The sequence below is a fragment of the Macrosteles quadrilineatus genome, unplaced genomic scaffold (genome assembly GCF_028750875.1).
Source record: "Macrosteles quadrilineatus isolate MER2022 unplaced genomic scaffold, UCM_ALF_1.0 Scaffold_2__2_contigs__length_208266976, whole genome shotgun sequence".
NCBI classification, from domain to species: domain Eukaryota; kingdom Metazoa; phylum Arthropoda; class Insecta; order Hemiptera; family Cicadellidae; genus Macrosteles; species Macrosteles quadrilineatus.
Window position 1 is genome coordinate 86,534,476 of NW_026542595.1, and position 21,013 is coordinate 86,555,488.

At 38.3% G+C, this 21,013-nt stretch overlaps 2 protein-coding genes across 2 annotated transcripts; both read right to left on the reverse strand.

Moving 5' to 3' along the window:
* Positions 1 to 276: 276 nt before the first annotated feature.
* On the reverse strand, positions 277 to 9,287 carry LOC128984538 (uncharacterized). Its single transcript, XM_054403870.1, has 4 exons — positions 8,726 to 9,287; positions 5,872 to 8,227; positions 3,147 to 3,311; positions 277 to 694 (listed from the first exon to the last, which is right to left on the reverse strand). The coding sequence occupies exons 1-4, from the start codon at positions 9,285 to 9,287 to the stop codon at positions 277 to 279; spliced, it is 3,501 nt and encodes a 1,166-aa protein (XP_054259845.1).
* A 7,366-nt stretch (positions 9,288 to 16,653) lies between these two features.
* Positions 16,654 to 20,250, reverse strand: LOC128984539 (uncharacterized). Its single transcript, XM_054403872.1, has one exon. The coding sequence runs from the start codon at positions 20,248 to 20,250 to the stop codon at positions 16,654 to 16,656; it is 3,597 nt and encodes a 1,198-aa protein (XP_054259847.1).
* Between the last annotated feature and the right edge of the window lie 763 nt (positions 20,251 to 21,013).

Here is a 21,013-nt window from a genome sequence, read left to right on the forward strand (position 1 = left end):
ATAGCTTCTTGCTTAGGAAGATACATTTCTTTAATTTCGGCGATACTCGTCCTTTAAGAACTTTTTACGATAGGTGGTCCCATCTTCTCGCTGGAAGCGCACCCGGTAAGTCTTGCGGACTCGCTTCCGACCTCAGTTTCTCCGTGGGTTGCGGAACCACGGATGAGATTCCTGGGATCAGGAATGGTCAAGGACCCTTGGGCAGACGTAGCTGGTCTCATGTACGCAGATACGAGTTCCTCTCGATGAGGTCGGGGTTTGCCCCGTGCAATTGGATCAAAATCCTCGAATTGGTCGGGACTGGAAATGTACGACAGTATCGATGATCCCATTGGAATCACGATTCACGACTCTGCTACGGGGTGGAGAAGCCACCACTTCATTAGAGGGACTAGCGCTCTCGGCCGACTTGCACATCTCCTCGATCTCGTCCATAATGTCATCGGCTGTAAGTGATAGAGCGAGCGACTCATCACCTTCCACTTCCGGAGTCTTCACTTCTTTCACTCGTCCTTCTCTAAAAGCTTCCTCCTCTCGACTAAAAATCGGGGCGTATCGCAGTGATCCGTACGACCTAAAACTAACCGGGTCTACCGCTACGTCCACCACCTCTGAAGACGAGTCGGATGTAGTAACTGTCAACCGGGACAAGTGGGATGGTTGGACACGTCCTCCGTATCGAAGATCCTGTTCCCTAGAGACGTTCACTTCTAACAAGTCGAATACTTCGTCCTCCAATCGTCCCCGTCGTAGGGCTGTCGCAACGTCACGACGCCAACGATATTTGATAAAATCTTTTAGATATTGATTGATGGTATTACAATTATTTCTTTTACAAAATAGTACCTACGTTAAAAACTTGAATAAATGAGTTCTTTTATTAATTAATTATAAAATAGAATAAAATTAAAATCTAATAGAGTAAATGATATTGTCAAACATTGAAAAGGAATTGTCTACATAGACATTTTCTCTATTTAAAACATATGTCTTATTACTATCTAAATATAAATGTAAATTTTCTTTTATAAAAGTTAATAATTTTTAAAACGTTTTTATCAGCTCGCTTTCTTGTCCGGTACAAATTTTGCAATCAATTTTATACTAACTTTCCGATGAGCTAGAGACTTGCAACTTGAAACATAGCTCACAAATGGAAGACAATGCAATATTATATCATTTGATTTTCATATTTCCCTTGGGCTACGCCCCATGGGCTTGTTTTTATTAACTCGCTTTCTTGCAAATTTTGATACTTCCCGATGAGCTAGAGACTTGAAACTCGAAACATAGCTCACAAATGGATGACAATGCAATATTATATCATTTAATTTTTTATGTTTCATTTTATGTAATTGATAATACACATTAGTTCAAGAGGTGAAGGCAATTGTAAATTATCTATTGCATGCACCTCACGTTTTTCGTTTTAAATCTTACAAGTATTTATACTCTCCACATATTTATAAATTATTTTCTACTTTTTAGTGCATTTAAAAACGTTTTGTTTTAAAAATTTTTTTATTTATAAATTATTTATGTTTTATATTTAGTTCTTTTAATTTTACAGTAAAATATTCAAAAACTTCATAGTTTTTAAACAATTCGATATTTTTACTATGGTTTTTTTTTTTATAAAATTTAAGAAATATAAAGTCATATTACTTTATTTTTTTAAATTATTTTTCAATATTAAAAGTGGTATATATTAAGTATATTTTAAGTGTTCTATTTAACACGTTCGCTGCTACGGACGTTCCGGAACGTCAGCCGGGCCACGGCGCCAGGAGCTAAGAACGTTCCAGAACGTCACCGTTCATTGTTGTTTAACGTTGCTATGGATAAGCCAGCACGTCACAAGCGTTCTATATTTCTTTGCAGCTCGTGGGGACGTACTTTTCTGACAATAAAAAATATAGTTTCCCAAATCACCACCAGGGTCGTTTGGAACAGGGCTTTGTTTTACCTCTTTCCTGCTAGATAGCGACACTACTTTACCGACTGTAACCTGGGTAGTGCTGCTATCTATCAGAATCACTTAGTACTATATCCAAAGCCAGTTTTATTGCAGAACATTGCCATCCAGTATAACTACTGTTGTTTTTACTGTAATTCAGTGTATCGGTGGCAATGTCACGCAGCGGCCGAGCGTAGTTCAGCAACTGGCGCCGTCCCAGCATCTAGCGCTCAGCAGCGAACGTGTTAACATATGCTCATAAAATTTCAGTACTTTTTTACTAAACAGAACAATATAATACTTAGGAAATAAAAATCTAATGAATTAAGAAATTATGTTAACACAAACACAAGTTGTTACGTTGAATATAAACCATGTCAACAAAAACACAAATTAGGTTATAAATCATGTCAACACAAACAAAAATTAGGTTATGTTAAATATAAATCATGTCAACACAAACACAAGTTATGTTATGTTAAATATAAAACATTAATTATTTGGTTAAAATAACAGAAGAAAATAGTAGTATTCTTATGTTAACATGATTTAAGTTCATTTATTTTATCTATATATATAAAGCTCAAATACCATTCACTCACTCATCACGAAATCTCAGAAACCATAAGACCTAGGAACCTGAAACTTGGCAGGCATCTTCCTTTTGGGTAGTAGACGATCACTAAGAAAGGATTTTACCCTCCGACCTCTGGGCTCCGCCCCAGTGGCTCTGGAGTTTTCCATGTTAACCTTATGAGAAATGGAATTAATGAATCTCAACAGCTGTTTCAATTAAACAACTTGGTTCTGTTCTATGATGTTCAATAGCATTAAAGTTACAAGGATTACCAACAGGGTGCAGCACTATTATTTCTTCTACATTTATGACAACAGCTAATTTGCAACCAAAAGGTGAGTGAGCGTAGCGAACGAACTTCAACCTGGAGGCGAGTTAGCGTAGCGAACGAGCTAACCTGAAGGCAAGTGAAGTAGATATAATATGATGGTATGAAGGCACTTGGGGCGTTTTTCCCCATAAGAATAACATGGTGGGCATTTTTTGACCAACAATCCTAAAAATCCAGCCCACGGTCTATACAAGCCTATATTAATGTTCAATACCATTGTATAACTTCATTACTATTTCAAATCCACATCCATTCACATGTATATTCTCAAAATCATCAACTTGACAGTGCGAGGTTTGTGCGTAAACTCGGGCATGCTGCTGGCCTTGAGTGCGACCGGTCTTCTCACTATCAACAGCGACACTGACAACACATCAAGGCTACTTCGGGTACCTCCGCCAAGGTTCGGTGAACCCACACGAGCAAGTGAAGAAGCGTCCACACCACTGCAATTAATTATGCAGACAGACCAGTCTCAGGTGTTCTATTCAATGTCGAGAGGGGGGGTATTGCAAGAGAGAGAGAACGCGGCGCGGGAGTGGATTGGCGACACATGTCTAGACAGGCCCCTGGCGCCAGACATATTGACCTGATTGATGTGATGACAGGTGACAGGTGTCAAATTAAATTTGTACTTTCATATTTTAATTTTGTCCAGAAATTGTTAAAATAAATTTTACAAATACACTGCAATTGTTAAAAATTATTTTATGAATTGTAGAGAATTCACTCGCTGGGAATTATATATAACGTGGCCATACGTCCCGCTTTCGGCGGGACAGTCCCGCTTTCGGCGGGACAGTCCCGCTTTACAACAAGTTGTCCCGCTGTCCCCACAATCGGCCGGGGGACGCCAAAATGTCCCGCTTTGGAGGTCAGGCGTTTGAAATATTCAATGGAATATGAAAATTCGCCTTTTCACACTAATGTTTAGTTCGTGTAAGAATACTAGTTAGTAATTTTAAGGAAAGCTGACGGAAACCAACCTATTAACCTATTTGGTTAACTGTACAATTAGCACTTCAACGTTCATCCATCGATCGCGTGAACTCGACTATACAATATACTGTACTAGGCAACGATCGGCACTAGTACAATTTATTTCCGCGCGAGTGTTGAAGCGCTGTAGGCTACTACGGCCTCAAAAGACGCATGTTGTCAGTAAACTAAACTGTCAAGTTGTTTACAGTCTAACTTTACATTCGGTGCAAGTTTGTTTGTGATTTGACTATTGTAGGTCTACGGTTTAATTACTGTTGCATTAGATAATGCCCAAACGGAAGTGCACATTTAATAGTGAATTACAATCGAAATATCCGTTTATTAAACTTAAGTTTGAGACGAACAAAAGTGATGTAGTCTGTGAGAAGTGTCGTACTGAGTTTAGCGTTGCTCATGGAGGAGCTAATGATATTGATAAACACTTAAAGTCAAACAAACATGTTGCTTCTGACCATGCTGCGTGCTCGAGCAAAACTATATCTTCATTTTTCAAAAGCAACGTCCCGAACAAAAAAGACCTGGACGTGTCAGCGGCTGAGGGTGCCTGGGCCTACCACACCGTACGTGAGAACCACAGCTTCCGCTCCAACGACTGCGCATCCAAGGTAATAAATACTTGTTTTGAACCAAAGTTCCACTGTGCTAAGACCAAGACGCAGGCTATAGTTACACAAGTTATTGCCCCATTAGCTCAGGCTGAGCTTAAAAAGGATCTGACTAGTTGCAACTATGTTTGTATAATGACAGACTCATCCAATCATGGTTCACAAAAAATGTTTCCTGTTGTAGTACGCTATTTTGATAAATTTAGCGGCATTAAAGTAAAGGTTTTAGATTTGCAATCCCTCCCCGGAGAAACATCAGATATTATTGTCAATTATTTGAAGGACGTGCTGCAAGAACATCAATTAACACAAAAAGTAATTTCATTCAGCGGGGATAACACCAATACAAATTTTGGTGGTGCAGCTAGAAAGGGGAAAGAAAATGTTTATTTCAAACTAAAAGGTTTTTTAGGCAGAGATATTGTAGGCATTGGATGTGCAGCACATATAGTGCATAACGCCATACTAAGTGCATCAGATTGTTTGCCAGTAGATGTAGAGGTTATTGTCGTTAAAGTGTATTCATTTTTCTATCTGTACACAGTAAGGGTGGAAGCTTTCAAAGAAATATGTGATTCGGTCGACATTGAGTACCACAAAATGTTGGGATACAGCAAGACTCGCTGGCTTGCTTTAATGCCAGCAGTTGAAAGAATTTTGAAGCTTTTTGTGCCACTTAAAGAGTACTTTCTTAACCAGCCGAAATGTCCTGAGATCCTGAGGAAGTTTTTTGGAAACCCACATTCAGAAGTATGGCTTTATTTCATACATAGCCAAGCAGCTACGTTTCAACAAACTGTTTCAAATGTAGAAGGTGACAAGGTCTCAGCAATCGAGGTAACTGTTCAAGTAAAAATCTTGAAGGAAAATCTCAAACAGAAGGCCGTGAACAAATTTGTTCCACACATAGTTCGCAATTTGATGACGAAATGTTGCTCAGAAGAAGAAAAACAAAGTATCACTAACACCTTTGTTTCGTTTTACGAGACATCACTGCAGTATTTAAATCAATGGACTGTCCATTTTCAAAACTTGGAGATATTTCAATGGGTGATGTTGAAGAACACTCCAAAGTGGGAGGACATCCAACCGTCAGTTGACTATTTAATTAAGAATAAGTATTTTCCACCAGATTGTGATACTAAAGTATTCGATGAAATTGGGTATGTGTTGAAATATGTTGAAAGCAATGTTGCTAATTGGAACGAAGAACAAGTTGAAACAGATTCAAGATGGTCTAAGATCTTCACGCACTTTAAAGATAACTCAATAAACTGCGAATACGCAAGTAAAATTGTGGAATATGTGTTGACTCTCCCAGGGAGCAATGCATCTGTTGAAAGAGTATTTTCATCAATGACAAAAGTGTGGACATCTGAAAAAACTCAACTTTCTGTACACATCCTGGGTCTCGTCTACTAAGTTTACATCGCTATTAAGTTCCATTGTGTGGTTCTCCGGTGTTGATTCATCATCAAAATCTGTTCTCTCAGCTTGTTTTCCACAAGGAGCTAAGTTGCGTGTAGACACTGTTGTCTCACGCCCATCTGGCAATCGTACATGAGCGTAATCAGAGTTTCCTTCCAGCAATGTCACCTCCTGCACTATTGGTTCATACTTAGAGTTTCTGATAGGACGTCTCATCAACACTTTTCCAGGAGTCATCAACCAGGTTGGTGTGGAAACACCATTTTGTGATCTTCTGGGATGTCCAAACATTCGTTCATGTGGCGTACAATTCGTGGCAGTACAAAGCAAGGATCGGATAGAGTGAAGAGCTTCATCCAGAACTAATTCCCACTTTGTCACGTCAAGTTGATAGTTCTTAAGGGCAAGTTCTACTGTTCTCCAGATTATACCATTATATCTCTCAACCTGGCCATTACACTGAGGGTTGTAAGCAGTAGTCCGACTAGAAGCAATGTCGTTTAAAGCGAGAAACTCCTTTAGTTCTTTTGAAAGAAAAGAAGATCCCTGATCGGAGTGAATGTAGCTAGGAGTACCGAACAATGAAAATAACTGTTTCAGTTTGCAAATAACAGTCGAAGAGGACATATCAGGACAGGGGTACGCAAATGGAAATCGTGAGTACTCATCAATGATTGTTAGCATATACCGATTTCTTGTAGAAGAGGGAAGAGGACCCTTAAAATCCAGGCTAAGACGTTCAAACGGTGATGTTGCTTTTATTAATTTTCCATCATGTTTGAAGAATCTTGGTTTTACTTCAGAACATACCTTACAGGAAGCAGTCATTCTTCTTACCTCATCAAGGGAGTATGGTAAATTTTTGCTTCTTATCCAATGATACATACGAGTTTCACCAGGATGACACATTCTTTCATGATATTGATGAAGTCTGTTCATTTTGTCGCTCATCGAGCACACTCGTGATAGAGAGTCAGCAGCTACATTCAGTTTACCAGGTCTATAAACAATATCATAACTATAGCTTGATAGTTCTAGTCTCCACCTCATGATTTTGTCATTCTTAATTTTCCCCGATATCTTAGAGTTGAACATGAAAGAGACAGACTTCTGGTCTGTTATTAGTTTGAAATGTCTGCCTAGCAAATAGTGTCTCCATTTTCGTACTGACTCCACGATTGCATATGCTTCCTTTTCAACCGAACTGTGCTTTAGTTCACTATGAGACAGACCTCTTGAGAAAAAGGCTACAGGTTTTCCTTCCTGGGTCAGTGTTGCTGCTATTACAGTGTCAGATGCATCAGTCTCAACAGTGAAGGGTAGATCAGGATTTATGGGACTCATTGAGGCATTTTCAATCTCTTGTTTCAGTTCATTAAATGCCTTTATAGCCGTTGCGGATAAAGGGAAAGAGCTGGTTGTCAGAACTTTAATCTTTTCAGAAAATCGTGGGACATATCTTGAGAAATGGGAAAACATTCCTACTGCCCTTCTTAGGGATGATGCGTTTGTGGGCAAGGGGAAATTCTTTAGAGGTAAAAGCCGATCAGAATCTGGCTTAATGGTTTTGTTGCTTATTGTATATCCAAGGAGACTAATAGATTTCATTGAAAAAGAACATTTATTTTCATTAATAGTCAAGTTATACTTGCTAGCAGCGTTCATCAGCCTGTTTAGGTTCCTATCATGCTCCTCTTGTGTTTTACCACATACTGTTATGTCATCTAAATAAGCAAATGTGTCATTAAGATTTTCTGCCCTGATTATGTCATCAATAACTCTCTGGAATGCAGCAACTCCATTTGTCACCCCAAAAGGAATTCTGGTAAATTGATACAGCTGACCACATGCTTCAAAAGCTGTAAAAGGCTTATCTTCAGCCTTGATCGGTATTTGATGGTAAGCGCTTTTTAAATCAATGGCACTAAACACTTCATAGTTAGCAACTTTATTGACAATTTCTTCAAGATTTGGGATTGGATAAGCATCGAGACTTGTAAATCTGTTTATAGTGTTAGAGTAGTCTATTACCATACGCTTCTTATGGTTTTCGGAGCTGGTAACAAAAGCTTGAGCTCTCCATGGAGATATACTTGGTTCTATTACCCCTTCATGCAATAGTGAGCGAATTTCTTCTGAAATAAACTGATAATCTGTTACTGTATGACGGCGAGATTTCACAGAAATAGGGTGACAATCATGTGAAATATGCTCAAATAGTGAAGCTTGTGGTACATTTGCAGCAGCTACAGATACTATAGTAAGAGGAGATTCGGGTCCACCTAATGTGAGTTCTAATTTAGAATGGCGACTGAGTAAATCATGACCTATTATCAAATCACAACAGAGGTTGGGTAAAATGCACAAAATCACATTTTTGTATGAGTTACCAAGAATCTTCAAATTAACTTTGCATTCACCTTTAGTTTTAGAAGTTAACTCAGAAGCCGCCATTGATACTTGACTGATTTTAGAAGGATAGGTTTTTATTTTCAGCTGATTTACTAAGTCACTACTCAGGAAACTAGTGGTACTACCAGTGTCAATTAGGGCTTGAGCTGCTTTACCATTTACATTAACTGGGACAATAGCTTTTGAAAGACCTAGGGGATAACTTGAAGAACAACTTATGTGGCTTATGACAGATGAAGTTGTATGTTTAATTTTTGAGTTTTGACCAAAACTTGATTTATCTATTTGAGAGGAAAACTTACATACCTTAACAAAGTGACCCTTTTTACCACAACCTTTACAGTAAGAATTTCTTGCGGGACAGTCATTTCTTGGATGTCTATTGAATCCACAGAAGAAACATCTATTATTACTCCCAGAAGTAGCGGCTATGGTTGGATTCTTTGTATCATCGTCTTGAACGATTGAGTTTTCTTGTTTTAAAACTGAATTGAGATTTGAGCTGGGTTGATATAGGAGGGCTTGTTGTTGTGCACTTTCCAAACAACGGGCCTGTTCATAAGCATCTTGAAGAGGCAGCTTAAAGTTCTCTAGCAGTCTCTGGCGAATGTGTGGAGCAATCAGACCATTTACAAATGCATCTCTAATGCAGTCATCTCTATTTTCTTCTGCAGAAGTAGCTTTAAAATTGCAGTCTTTGCTGAGTATCTTTAAAGCTTCTAGATATTGGTCAACTGATTCTCCTGGTTGTTGCTGACGAGTAGATAACTTATGGCGAGCAAATACTTCGTTCACTGGCTTACAATATAGATTTTGAAGATTACCAATTGCATCTTTAAAATTCAAACATTCACTGATATAAGTATATACTGAAGGCACCACATAGTTGATTAGAAGTTTCAATTTCTCAGATTCATTTGCTTCTGTCACTTCAATAAAATTTGTAAATGTCCTGAGCCAGTGATTCCATTCCATTGCTGCTGTTGAAGAGTTTGGATCTATTGAAAGTTTTGCTGGAGCAAAATGTTTTTCCATGATTGCAGATATTGTGTTAAATAAATTGTTGAAGAATAAAGATTGTTTGCCTTGAATGAGTAGGCTTTATTTAACACAATTCAAGTAATGGAATTCATAAGTAAGAGTTAAATCTAGAGAATGAAATAATGATTACAAACATTCAACATAAACAAATAAAATAACAATGTCCAACAACAGCTGGGAATATTTTCTATCACAATGTGCCCACTTTACAACAGACTTTAATACGTAAAGACGGTGGTACATTTTTATAAGACAACTAGCTGACCCGGCGAACTTCGTATCGCCTAAGTTATAGGTTTCCCCTAAGACAGACCGATGGAAAGAAAGTACCGTTACGTTTAATTTTCAAGATGATCTCGTTCGCATCGCTCAATCACGTCCTGGTTGAAGTTCGTTCGCTACGCTCACTCACCTTTAGGTTGGAGCTCGTTCGCTACGCTCACTCACCTTTAGGTTGGAGCTCGTTCGCTACGCTCACTCACCTTTAGGTTGGAGCTCGTTCGCTACGCTCACTCACCTTTAGGTTGGAGCTCGTTCGCTACGCTCACTCACCTTTAGGTTGGAGCTCGTTCGCTGCGCTCACTTTCCTTCAGGTTAGCTCGTTCGCTACGCTCACTTGCCTTCAGGTTAGCTCGTTCGCTACGCTCACTCGCCTCCAGGTTGAAGTTCGTTCGCTACGCTCACTCACCTTTTGGTTGCAAATTAGCTGTTGTCATAAATGTAAAAGAAATAATAGTGCTGCACCCTGTTGGTAATCCTTGTAACTTTAATGCTATTGAACATCATAGAACAGAACCAACTTGTTTAATTGAAACAGCTGTTAAGATTCATTAATTCCATTTCTCATAAGGTTAACATGGGAAACTCCAGAGCCACTGGGGCGGAGCCCTTTTAAGAATTTCGAAACGGGAAATAGTTTACGTCCGATTCGCATACCTACAGAATTTACACACCAAATTTCATAACGATCGGTGAAGTCGTTCCGGAGGAGTTTGCAGACAAACACTGTGACACGAGAATTTTATATATTAGATAATAATTATGAATTTTTAGAATCAGAGAATGGTGTTTGGAATGCTAAGAAACGGAAAATTACTAATGTGGAAAAGGGTGAAAGTTTAAATGATGTGCCCACTTTACAACAGACTTTAATACGAAAAGAAGATGGTAAATTTGTACAAGACGATAATAATTATGAATTTTTAGAATCTGAGAATGGTGTTTGGAATGCTAAGAAACAGAAACTTAGCGATTTGATAGAAGGTACAGATAGTAAAGATGCTGTGAATGTTTCACAAGTTCCAAAAATGGAAGCAGGCTATTGGGATTTTAATAATAAAAGGTTAGTACGTGTTAAACCTGCCATTGATGACACTGACTGTGTTACAAAAGAACAGACTATAACTTTTGATAAAAAAGAAAAATGCTGGGATGCCAAAAAAAAATATATAAGAAATCTACCAATGGGAGAATATTTAGATGATATTTGTTTAATGTCACAAGCTATGTATTATGATGGATCAAAATTTGTATATGGAGGAAGAAAATTTAATTTGATGGAATACAATCCTGATTTATTAGTTGCCGACCCTACATCTTTGAGCGGATTTAAGTATATAGATAATAGACCATATATACCAGAAAACTATGTATTTAAAAGAATGGAAGATAATCTATTGATTGGGGCTAATGGTAATATATTTACAGTACAAGGAAAGAGTGATGTTATAAAAAATGAATGAAATTGCATACGAACTTCATAAGCCTGCAAGAAAGAATTTCATTAGAAGGTCTTTTAAAGTATAGGGTATAAACGAAACCGTACAAATAGATTTAATTGATATGCAAAACTATGCTAGAGAGAATTCTGGCAATAAATATATTTTAACTTTAATAGATACATTTTCTAAAAAAGCTTATGCTGCTCCACTAAAGCATAAGACAGGGTTAGTGGTTACAGAAGCCATTAAAACCATTCTACCAAAGGGGGTTAAAAACATTCAATCTGACAATGGAAAAGAATTTTTTAATCAATATTTTAGCAAACTAATGAAAAACTTAAATATTAATCACTATCACACTTTTTCTACAACTAAGGCTGCAATTGTGGAGAGGTTTCAGAGAACTTTAAAGAATTGGTTGTATAGGGAATTTAGTGCTCAGGGGAGTTATAAATGGTTGGATTTACTTCCAAAGTTAATTCGAAAATATAATAATAAGGTGCATAGATCTATAGGTATGAAGCCTAACCAAGTGAATATTAAGAATAGTAAATATGTGCATGAGAGGTTGACTTCTAAAGTAGTGCAAGATATAAGGTGGGTGATAGCGTGAGAATTTCCAAGTATAAACATGTTTTTAGTAAAGGTTATACCCCAAATTGGACAGGTGAGCTATTTACAATAGCAGAAGTTAAGAATACAAAGCCTGTGACTTATATCTTGAAAGATGAAAATGGCAATATAATCAGGGGAGGCTTCTATACAGAGGAGTTGTTAAAGACCAAATATAAAGACATGTATTTAATAGAAAAGGTAATTAGGAGGAAGGGTGATTTATTGTATGTCAAATGGCTTGGGTTCCCAAGTAGTCAGAATTCATGGATTTCCACTAAGGATGTCCAAGGGAGCGCGCCGTGAGCCGGGAGCACGTGCAAACCTCGCACTGTCAAGTTGATGATTTTGAGAATATACATGTGAATGCATGTGGATTTGAAATAGTAATGAAGTTGTACAATGGTATTGAACATTAATATAGGCTTGTATAGACCGTGGGCTGGATTTTTAGGATTGGTGGCCAAAAAATGCCCACCATGTTATTCTTATGAAGAAAAACGCCCCAATTGCCTTCATACCATCATATTATATCTACTAAGTGAGCGTAGCGAACGAGCTAACCTGAAGGTAAGTGAGCGCAGCGAACGAGCTCCAACCTAAAGGTGAGTGTTTTGGTCTCTGGGAACATCAAAACTAAAAAGTAAATCGGTGCCAGGTCGAAGTCTTACCGTGAGACCTATTGTAATAGCTTATTCCCTATGGGAAGTTTGCTAAAACGCCTAAAAATTATTAATACCTGCATATTGATGTGCTACACCATTTCAGATTCAGATTATTAATTGCAAATGTTATTGGATGAGAATGTTATCATAGATAATAATTGGAGATGGACATAAAATGGTTTCCAGATACATGGAAGGCTATAGGGTCAACACAGTTGGCATGGATGATTTTCAGTTTATCGCGAGTGCCATCGAACAAACAAGGCACTTGAAGGCTTTCAAAGCTATCTTTTAAGGAAAATGGGCCAACATCCCACAGTTTGGGATTTTCATGGTAGGTGTTTTTACATTTGTTTTATGATAATATTCTATAAAAACATCTTTGTGAAATTGTGTATGCTGGCCATAGTCTTACTAGGTGTGTTATAAATTATATAAACTTAGAAAACTATCTTTCAGCTTTTGCCACCCTTTGCTCAAGATGACCCAGTAGATAAATGGTTTGGAAAAAGAGGGGAAAGTGTTTAAATATGAGTACCTACTAGTGCCAGACCTAAGTAATATTGAAAACAGTTCCAGTCTATAGTCCTAGGATGAATAAATATGTGTGAGCCGTTTTTTAATCTAACATAAAATTTTAAAAACAGCTGTTCTGCGAGATATTGAACAGCAACAACACCTAGACCTATTGAGATTGAGGCGGAACATCCCCAATGTGCGACCAAGGTAGAGAAGGGATCGTAAAAGGGACAGAGCGATTGATAACGCTACCACCAACTTTGACCATGGGAGGTTGTCAATTGCAGCCTTCCTGGACTCAATGGCCCATGTCACTTTGAGGATAGGTGAAACCGCTGGACCATGGTCACAGAGGAAATGACGGTGCTCCAGAAGCCGGACACCTCCACTTCCCAGCGATCCCAGTCATGCGTCCTGCCCCAGATGCACACCTGATGGGACAAGACAACTGAGGATCGATCAGCTGTTCCATCCACCATGACGTCATTCCCACGTGTTATAAGGTATGCCACATTTTGAAAATTATACGCAAGATTTTATACGCTGCAGCACATTTGAACCATACCATTACAAGTTATGCCACATGTCTACGATTATAAGCTATGGAACAATTTAAATTTCTAATTATAAGCTATGCCACATTTTCAAGATTATAAGTTATGCAACAAATTCGCAATTATAAGCTATGACATCGTACCGCTCAGCCGAACAAGGCTATTCCCGTTCCTCATCCATGCGGGATCTGTTTAAAAGAGATCACGGCTCGACAACAAGGAGCGCAATGCCGGGCAGACAGCATAGAATAGATGGTTCCATGGCTTGTGCTATAATAAGTACCTCTGATTATACTTGTCTTGCAAATGACGACAAATTTATTTGGCAATGTATGCATGCTGGCTGTGTCAAAAGCCATCAACCGAACGATTGGCTTAAAGAAATCAGAAACCTCACAATAATAGTTCAATGTCTTGACGCTAAAAATCCGATTAAAGATTTGATGTGGGCAATTAATTATGCTGATGGTGCTGAAGATTTCAAACTTTACAGAGTTGGGAAGCAGATTAAAGACAAAATACGACCATTGAATATTATTCTTAAGAGTCCGGAAGATGTTAAATAATTTCTTGAATTGTTTACTGATTGTAAAGATGATCTTCAAAAGTCCAATCCAGAACTTTCAACTATTGGCATCACTAGGGATAGGACTGATCGTGAACTTCTATACTTGAAACGATTGAGGCAGGATCTAGAGAAGCGCACTAAAGCTGGTGAAACTAATATTACCATTATAAAAAAAAAATAAAAAAAAATAAATCTAAAAAACAAAATAGTAGAGATTCAATCTTGAATCTGTACTATATAATACCCCCGCCGCAGCAAACCTGCAGACTAAGCGAATTTCCATTTGCCTGATTGGATTTACACTAAAATGTCTCCTTAAAAAAATCACATTTATTCCCTATTTAAATAGAATCAGTTTAACACATACTTAGGTTTGCTGCAACAGGGAGGGTAAAAGTGTTTTTTTACGTAAAATGTTAAAAGTTAGTAAGAAATAAAAACATTTTCCAAATTTGGGCAAAATATGTTAATAAACAAGCAAACTACAACAGTTTACTTATTCTCCATAAGAATAACATGAGAATTTTAAATTTACAATTTTTTGGAATTTTCTCCGTAACCATTAGGCGCATTATAACGCTTCAATAAACTAAATTATTTGTTTTTTATGCTCTACAAAATTGTTTGGAAAGAAATTGCCAAATTTTATGTTTTTTGGGTCAAAAATGGGAAAACCCCATTTTTACCCCATAAAAGCCCCCATAAACCCCCGTTCCTATGGTCCGATCATGCTGGTTCGCGAACTCGTTCGAATAAACGTAGGTTTACACGTTTGTACCAAATTTCATCAAAATCGGATCATTTTTGCTTGAGTTATTGCGCCAACGGACATGTATATATATCTAAATATATAAAAGGCAAAGCCCTCACTGACTCACTCACTCACTCACTCACTCACTCATCACTAATTCTCCTACTTCCCATTTACCTAGGAGGCTGAAAATCGGTACACCGATTCTTTGGGCATTAAATAGGAAAACTAAGTAGTTTTTATCCTGATCGGACTTTCGGGCTCCGCCCCAGTGGCTCTGGAGTTTCCCATGTTAACCTTATGATTTTTCATATTTAAAAGGAATAAACGAATCTTAACAGCTGTTTCAATTAAACAAGTTGGTTCTGTTCTATGATGTTCAATAGCATTACCAACAAGGATTACCAACAGGGTGCAGCACTATTTTTTTTTTTAAATTTATGACAACAGATAATTTGCAACCAAAAGGTGAGTGAGCTTAGCGAACAAACTTCAACCTGGAGGCAAGTTAGCGTAGCGAACGAGCTAACCTGAAGGCAAGTGAGTGCAGCGAACGAGCTCCAACCTAAAAGTGAGTGAGCGTAGCGAACGAACTTCAACCAGGTGACCCAACCTCAATCAACTTGACCTCAATCAACGTGATTGAGCCATGCGAATACTTATGAAGTTAAACGGGGCAAAGCCCGCGGGTACAGCTAGTATATATATATATATATATATGAATTTGAACGGATGGTGTTTTTGGCCTCTAGGGACCTCAAAACGGAAAAAAAAACCGGTCCCGGGTCCAGGTCTTACCATGAGTACTACGGTAATTGCTTATTCCCTATATGGGAAATTCACTAAAAATAACTCGATTTCCAACTGTCACCGTGCCAAAGCACACGTGCTTTAAAAATTTGTCAGGAAGTTCATCTAGTATGGAAGCAATGGCGATCGTTGAAGGATTTTTAATGAGCGAGGAAATGCATGGTGTTAAGTATAGCAAATTCATAGCAGGCGGAGATAGTAGCGTGTATACCAAAATTCTTGAGTACAGGCCTTATGAAACGCTAACAGTGGAAAAGGATGAGTTTCGGAACCATTTGTTTCAGAATTTCAATAACAAGCTCAAAGAAATTTCAACACCAAGTTACAACGGAGACGATACAAACAAAGAACACTATCTAAAGATGAGGCGTGCTATAGGTAATCGGTTATTAAGGTGCCGTGTGGGAGTTAAGAATTCGATAGAGCACAGGAAGAATGAAGAGGGGTCCTTAAAAACCAAGGCCGACAAATTAAGAAAAGATCATTTAAATTCTCCAAGTCACGTCTTTGGTGAAAATAAGAAGTGCGGAGAAATAGGTTATTTTTGTGATGGCGTTCCCAAAGAGGGAGAGAGGAACCTAGTTAAAGACATGCGGAAATGTGGTTTGTATCAAAAAACCATTATTGTTGTAAATGCTTTAGCCGACTACAGTTACCACCTTATCCAAGACGTTGATAGCAACAGTGTCGAACAGTACAACTCTGTCATAGCGATGTACACAGGAGGTAAAAGAACAAATCAAATTCAACGCAATAGATATCAAACCAGATGTGTCGCAGCAGTGGTAAAATACAACAGTCGTCGGCCTTTCTACAAGCTTCACAAGTCAATAACCAAATCAAGCCCGGGAGGTGAACGCAAAACTGTATGAAGCCAGAGCCAAACGTAAAGCTGAGAAAGACTTAGAAAGGAGTAGAAAAAACCAAAAGCCAGGCGATCACCAGACTGTTGTAAGAAAGACTTAGTAAACCAAAAGTATGGCTTTTATTCATTCAAAATTACAACCATGTTTTAGTTAAGAACAAATACAATATTTACAAACAAATCAAATAATAAATATTATCAGGTGATAATGTTCACATCACCACATTCTCCCCCACTATTTTTCAAGGTAGGTATAGCATATGTAATCCTTTAGATATGACGGAGGCTTGACATTCCTCTTTGGACGTAGTTCCCCCACAGCCGTCTCTGAAGTTGGGGTCTGAGATACCGTTTGTTGAGTTTCATTTTGAACTTCATTGTGGTCAATGTCTGAATTTATATTTTCAACAATCTCTCTCTCAGTAGTGTTGTCTTCATGAGGTAGATCACCAGGAGGTAGGCCAGCGGGTGCAAGATGTCTTAGGGATACTTGTGATTCTGACCCATCTCTTCTTCTGACGAGAGCGTACTGTGGATTTGATTCCAAAAGTTGAACTGGCTCCACAAGGTCATCATATTTATTAGATCTTACAAACTTTCTAAGCAGGACAGGACCAGGAGCAGATAGCCAAGATGGTAAGGAGTCTCCATTGGTAGTTCTTCTACTATGTATAAAGAATCTTTCGTGCGGTGTGCAGTTTGTCGCAGTGCATAAAAGAGATCTGACTGAGTGAAGTGCCTCCTGTAATACTTCTTCCCATGCAGCAACTGGCAGGTTGTGGTTTTTCAAAGCTAGTAGGATGGTTCGCCATATTGTTCCATTGAAGCGTTCAATCTGAGAGTTCCCTCTAGGGTTATAAGGTGTCGTATGACTTGTAGCTACTCCATACTTGTGAAGAAAGTCCGTCAGCTCTCGCGACATAAAAGATGAACCTCTATCTGAATGTACAAAGGACGGGGCTCCAAACATAAAAAATAGATCTGAAAAACATCTGATAACTGTTGCTGAGCTAATGTCCTTACAGGGGTAAGCAAATACAAAACGAGAATACTCATCCACCATGGTTAAAAGGTAACGGTTTCTGGTTGTTGATGGAAGAGGGCCCTTAAAGTCAATATTTAGACGTTCGAAGGGAGTGGTTGCCTTTATCAATTTGCCTTGGAATTGGTGAAATCTTGGCTTCACTTCTGCACATGTTTGACAAGCTGACGTCATCCTTTTTACATCATCCAGAGTGTAGTTTAGATTTTTAGTTCTAATCCAATGAAACATTCGAGTGACTCCCGGATGGCAGAGAGATTTGTGTAATTCAAACAACTTAGCATTATCCCAGCGAACTGCACATGCCCGAGAGAGCGTATCTGCTTTTACATTCTCCCTACCAGGTCGGTACACTATTTCATATTGATAAGGTGTTAGCTCTAGTCGCCATCTCATAACTTTATCGTTCTTGATTTTGCTTGTATGCCTCTTGTCAAAGATAAATGATAAAGCTTGCTGATCCGTGTATAATCTGAAGTCTCTTCCGATAAGAAATGGTTTCCATTTTCGAAGTGCTTCGACAATGGCAACGGCTTCTTTTTCAACAGCTGAATACAGCTTCTCAGATTTGTTTAGAGTCCGTGAGAAAAAAGCAATTGGCCGATTATCTTGACTCAAAGTTGCTGCCACGGCTATGTCAGATGCGTCAGTCTCCACTACCAGTGGCTCTTGCCCATTCCTAGGAGTAATTACTGAGTTTGCAATGTCAAGTTTGAGGGCTTCAAAATCTGCAACCGCTTCCTGTGACAAAGGAAAAGAATTGACTTGTGTCAGGTTTCTTATTTTATCAGAAAACCGATGTATCCATTTTGAATAGTGAGCGAAAAATCCTAGGACTCGCTTTAGTGAAACTTGGTCTTTGGGCACAGGAAGTGACAGTAGAGATTCTAGCCGATCTGGATCAGGTCGAATAGAGTTATGGGAAACTAAATGTCCCAACAAGGTTATTGAAGACTGGTTGAACTTGCTCTTTTCGTTGTTGATTACAAGTCCATACTTAGTTACAGCATCTAAAAATGTTCTTAGATTCTCATCATGATCCTTTTGATCCTTTCCACATACGGTCAAATCATCCAGATAGGCATAAACTCCATTCAGTTTTTCTTTTCTAATGATTTGGTCCATGGTCTTTTGAAAACATGCCACCCCGTTTGTTACACCAAATGGGATTCTTCTGAATTGAAAAAGACGACCAGCAGCCTCAAAAGCAGTGTACTTCTTCTCTTCGTCAGAAATTGGTATTTGATAGTATGCTTGCTTTAGATCAATGGCACTAAAAACCTTGTTCGTCGCTACAGTGGATACTAGATCATCTATGTTTGGTAAAGGATAGGCGTCTAAAAGAGTAAATTTGTTTATCGTTTGCGAATAGTCCACACACAGTCGCTTCTTCCCTTTGTCGTTTGTAACAACCAACACTTGTGCACGCCAAGGTGACGAACTAGGTTCAATGATCTCCTCAGTCTGTAGTCTTTCCATTTCTTGTTTTATAAATTGCATATCTTCATCTGAGTAACGTCGTGATTTTGTGGCTATTGGCTTACAATCTGGAGTTAAATTGCAGAATAGTTTGGGTGGTTCAACTTTGGCACAGGAGCACACCAACAGAGGAGGTTTCTTACCTCCAAACCAAACCTGTATATTTGAGTGGAGTTTCATGATATCATGTCCGATAAGCACGTCAGTACAAAGATCTTCAAGAACAGTCAACTTAAAATTGTTGTAATTGTGATTCAACAGATTTAGGTTAATTTTAACAAACCCGTGGACGTTTGATTTCATATTAGAAGCAGCTAGTGATACTTGTCCACTTTCATTATACATTTTAATTTTGTTTAACTGAACAAACTTCAAGTTTACAAAGCTTGATGTACTCCCGGTGTCTATTAAGCATTTTGCTTTCAGGCCATTCACTTTAGCTTCAACTGTAGAGTCCTTCAATACAGACGTATTATGTGTTGTTGCTATTAGTGCAGCTGATGTACTAGACGTCTTCTGTTTTACTTTAAAATGTTGAGTTGGATTACTTTTACAGACTCTCGCATAATGCCCTGTCTTGTTACATTTCCCACAAGTTGCTTCTCTCGCTGGACAGCGATCTCTAGAGTGTCTGTCATGCCCACAAAAATAACACTTGCCATCAACATTTTTAATAGCGGACACAGTCGCTTCTTCCTTTTGTTGTAGTGGGAATTCGTACTGACAAGCTTGCTGTGCCAATTCATTCGTTGCACAAGTTTGCATTCCGTACATAGATTTTGGATAGCTCTCGACTTGAGCTTGAGCCATTTCAAGAGCTCTAGACTGTTTCACTGCTTCAGCTAGGTCTAAAGTTTTATTTTCAAATAGTCTCTGTCGTATGTATGACGAGGCTAAGCCATTGATAAAAGCATCACGAATGTAGTGATCCCTGTATTGAATCGCATTAACAGCTTCAAAAACGCAATCTTGGCTCAAAAGTTTCAGTTCCGACACATATTTGTCAATAGTCTCACCTTGTTGCTGTTTTCTAGTCATTACTAAATATCTTGAGAATATTTCATTCTTTTGTTTGATGTAAATTGAGTTAAGAACTCTCAAAGCGTCTTGGTAAGTTTCAGATTCCTTGATAAATCTATAAGTGGTAAAAGATAATCGATTAGTTAGTAGTTTTAGTTTGTCCTTGTCTTCAACAAATTCTGTCATGGTTAGAAAGTCTTCGAATGTTTGTAACCAGTGCGTCCATTCCTCTGAGGCAGTTGGAGATTCCGGGTCAATTTGCAATTTGTCTGGTCTAAGGAATTTCTCCATTGTAATGTAGCACTAACTGAGTTTATCAATGAATGAATAAAATTGTTGTAAGAAAGACTTAGTAAACCAAAAGTATGGCTTTTATTCATTCAAAATTACAACCATGTTTTAGTTAAGAACAAATACAATATTTACAAACAAATCAAATAATAAATATTATCAGGTGATAATGTTCACATCACCACATCACCCTGCTGTTGTATTGGCAACGGCAGGACCAGACAAAGACTAGCTCTTGCACAGAAACCTGACATTGATGAAGCTTTGTATGAAACCAATGTTAAAGAGCAACTATAAAATTTAAGGAAAACTGAAAATGAGATTGTAGAATTAGAACGATTAACATTGAATCAGAAAGACAACACATTGTGGTTGGAATAAAGACGTCTGAGACTCACTGCTTCCAATTTTGGACTAGTGTGTAATAAGAGGGAAGATTCCAGTTGCGGTCCAGTTGTAAAAAAGCTACTCTACTCTAAAGTCGACTGTGTAGCTACTAGGTACAGCCAGGCGCATGAAGCGGATGCAGTAAATTGTTTCGAAACATTGACAGGATGTGTGGTATCCAAATGCGGACTTTTCATAGACAGGCAAAGACCGTGGCTCGCTGCATCGCCTGATGGACTGGTCGGTGAAGATGCCCTAATAGAAGTAAAATGTCCTCTAACTGGGAAAAATATGACTCCCGATGAAGTAGTTGAGAAGAAAAAAGGTGTGGTAGGTTCTTTTTGGCAATATGACAAAACAAAAGACCTGTACTCAG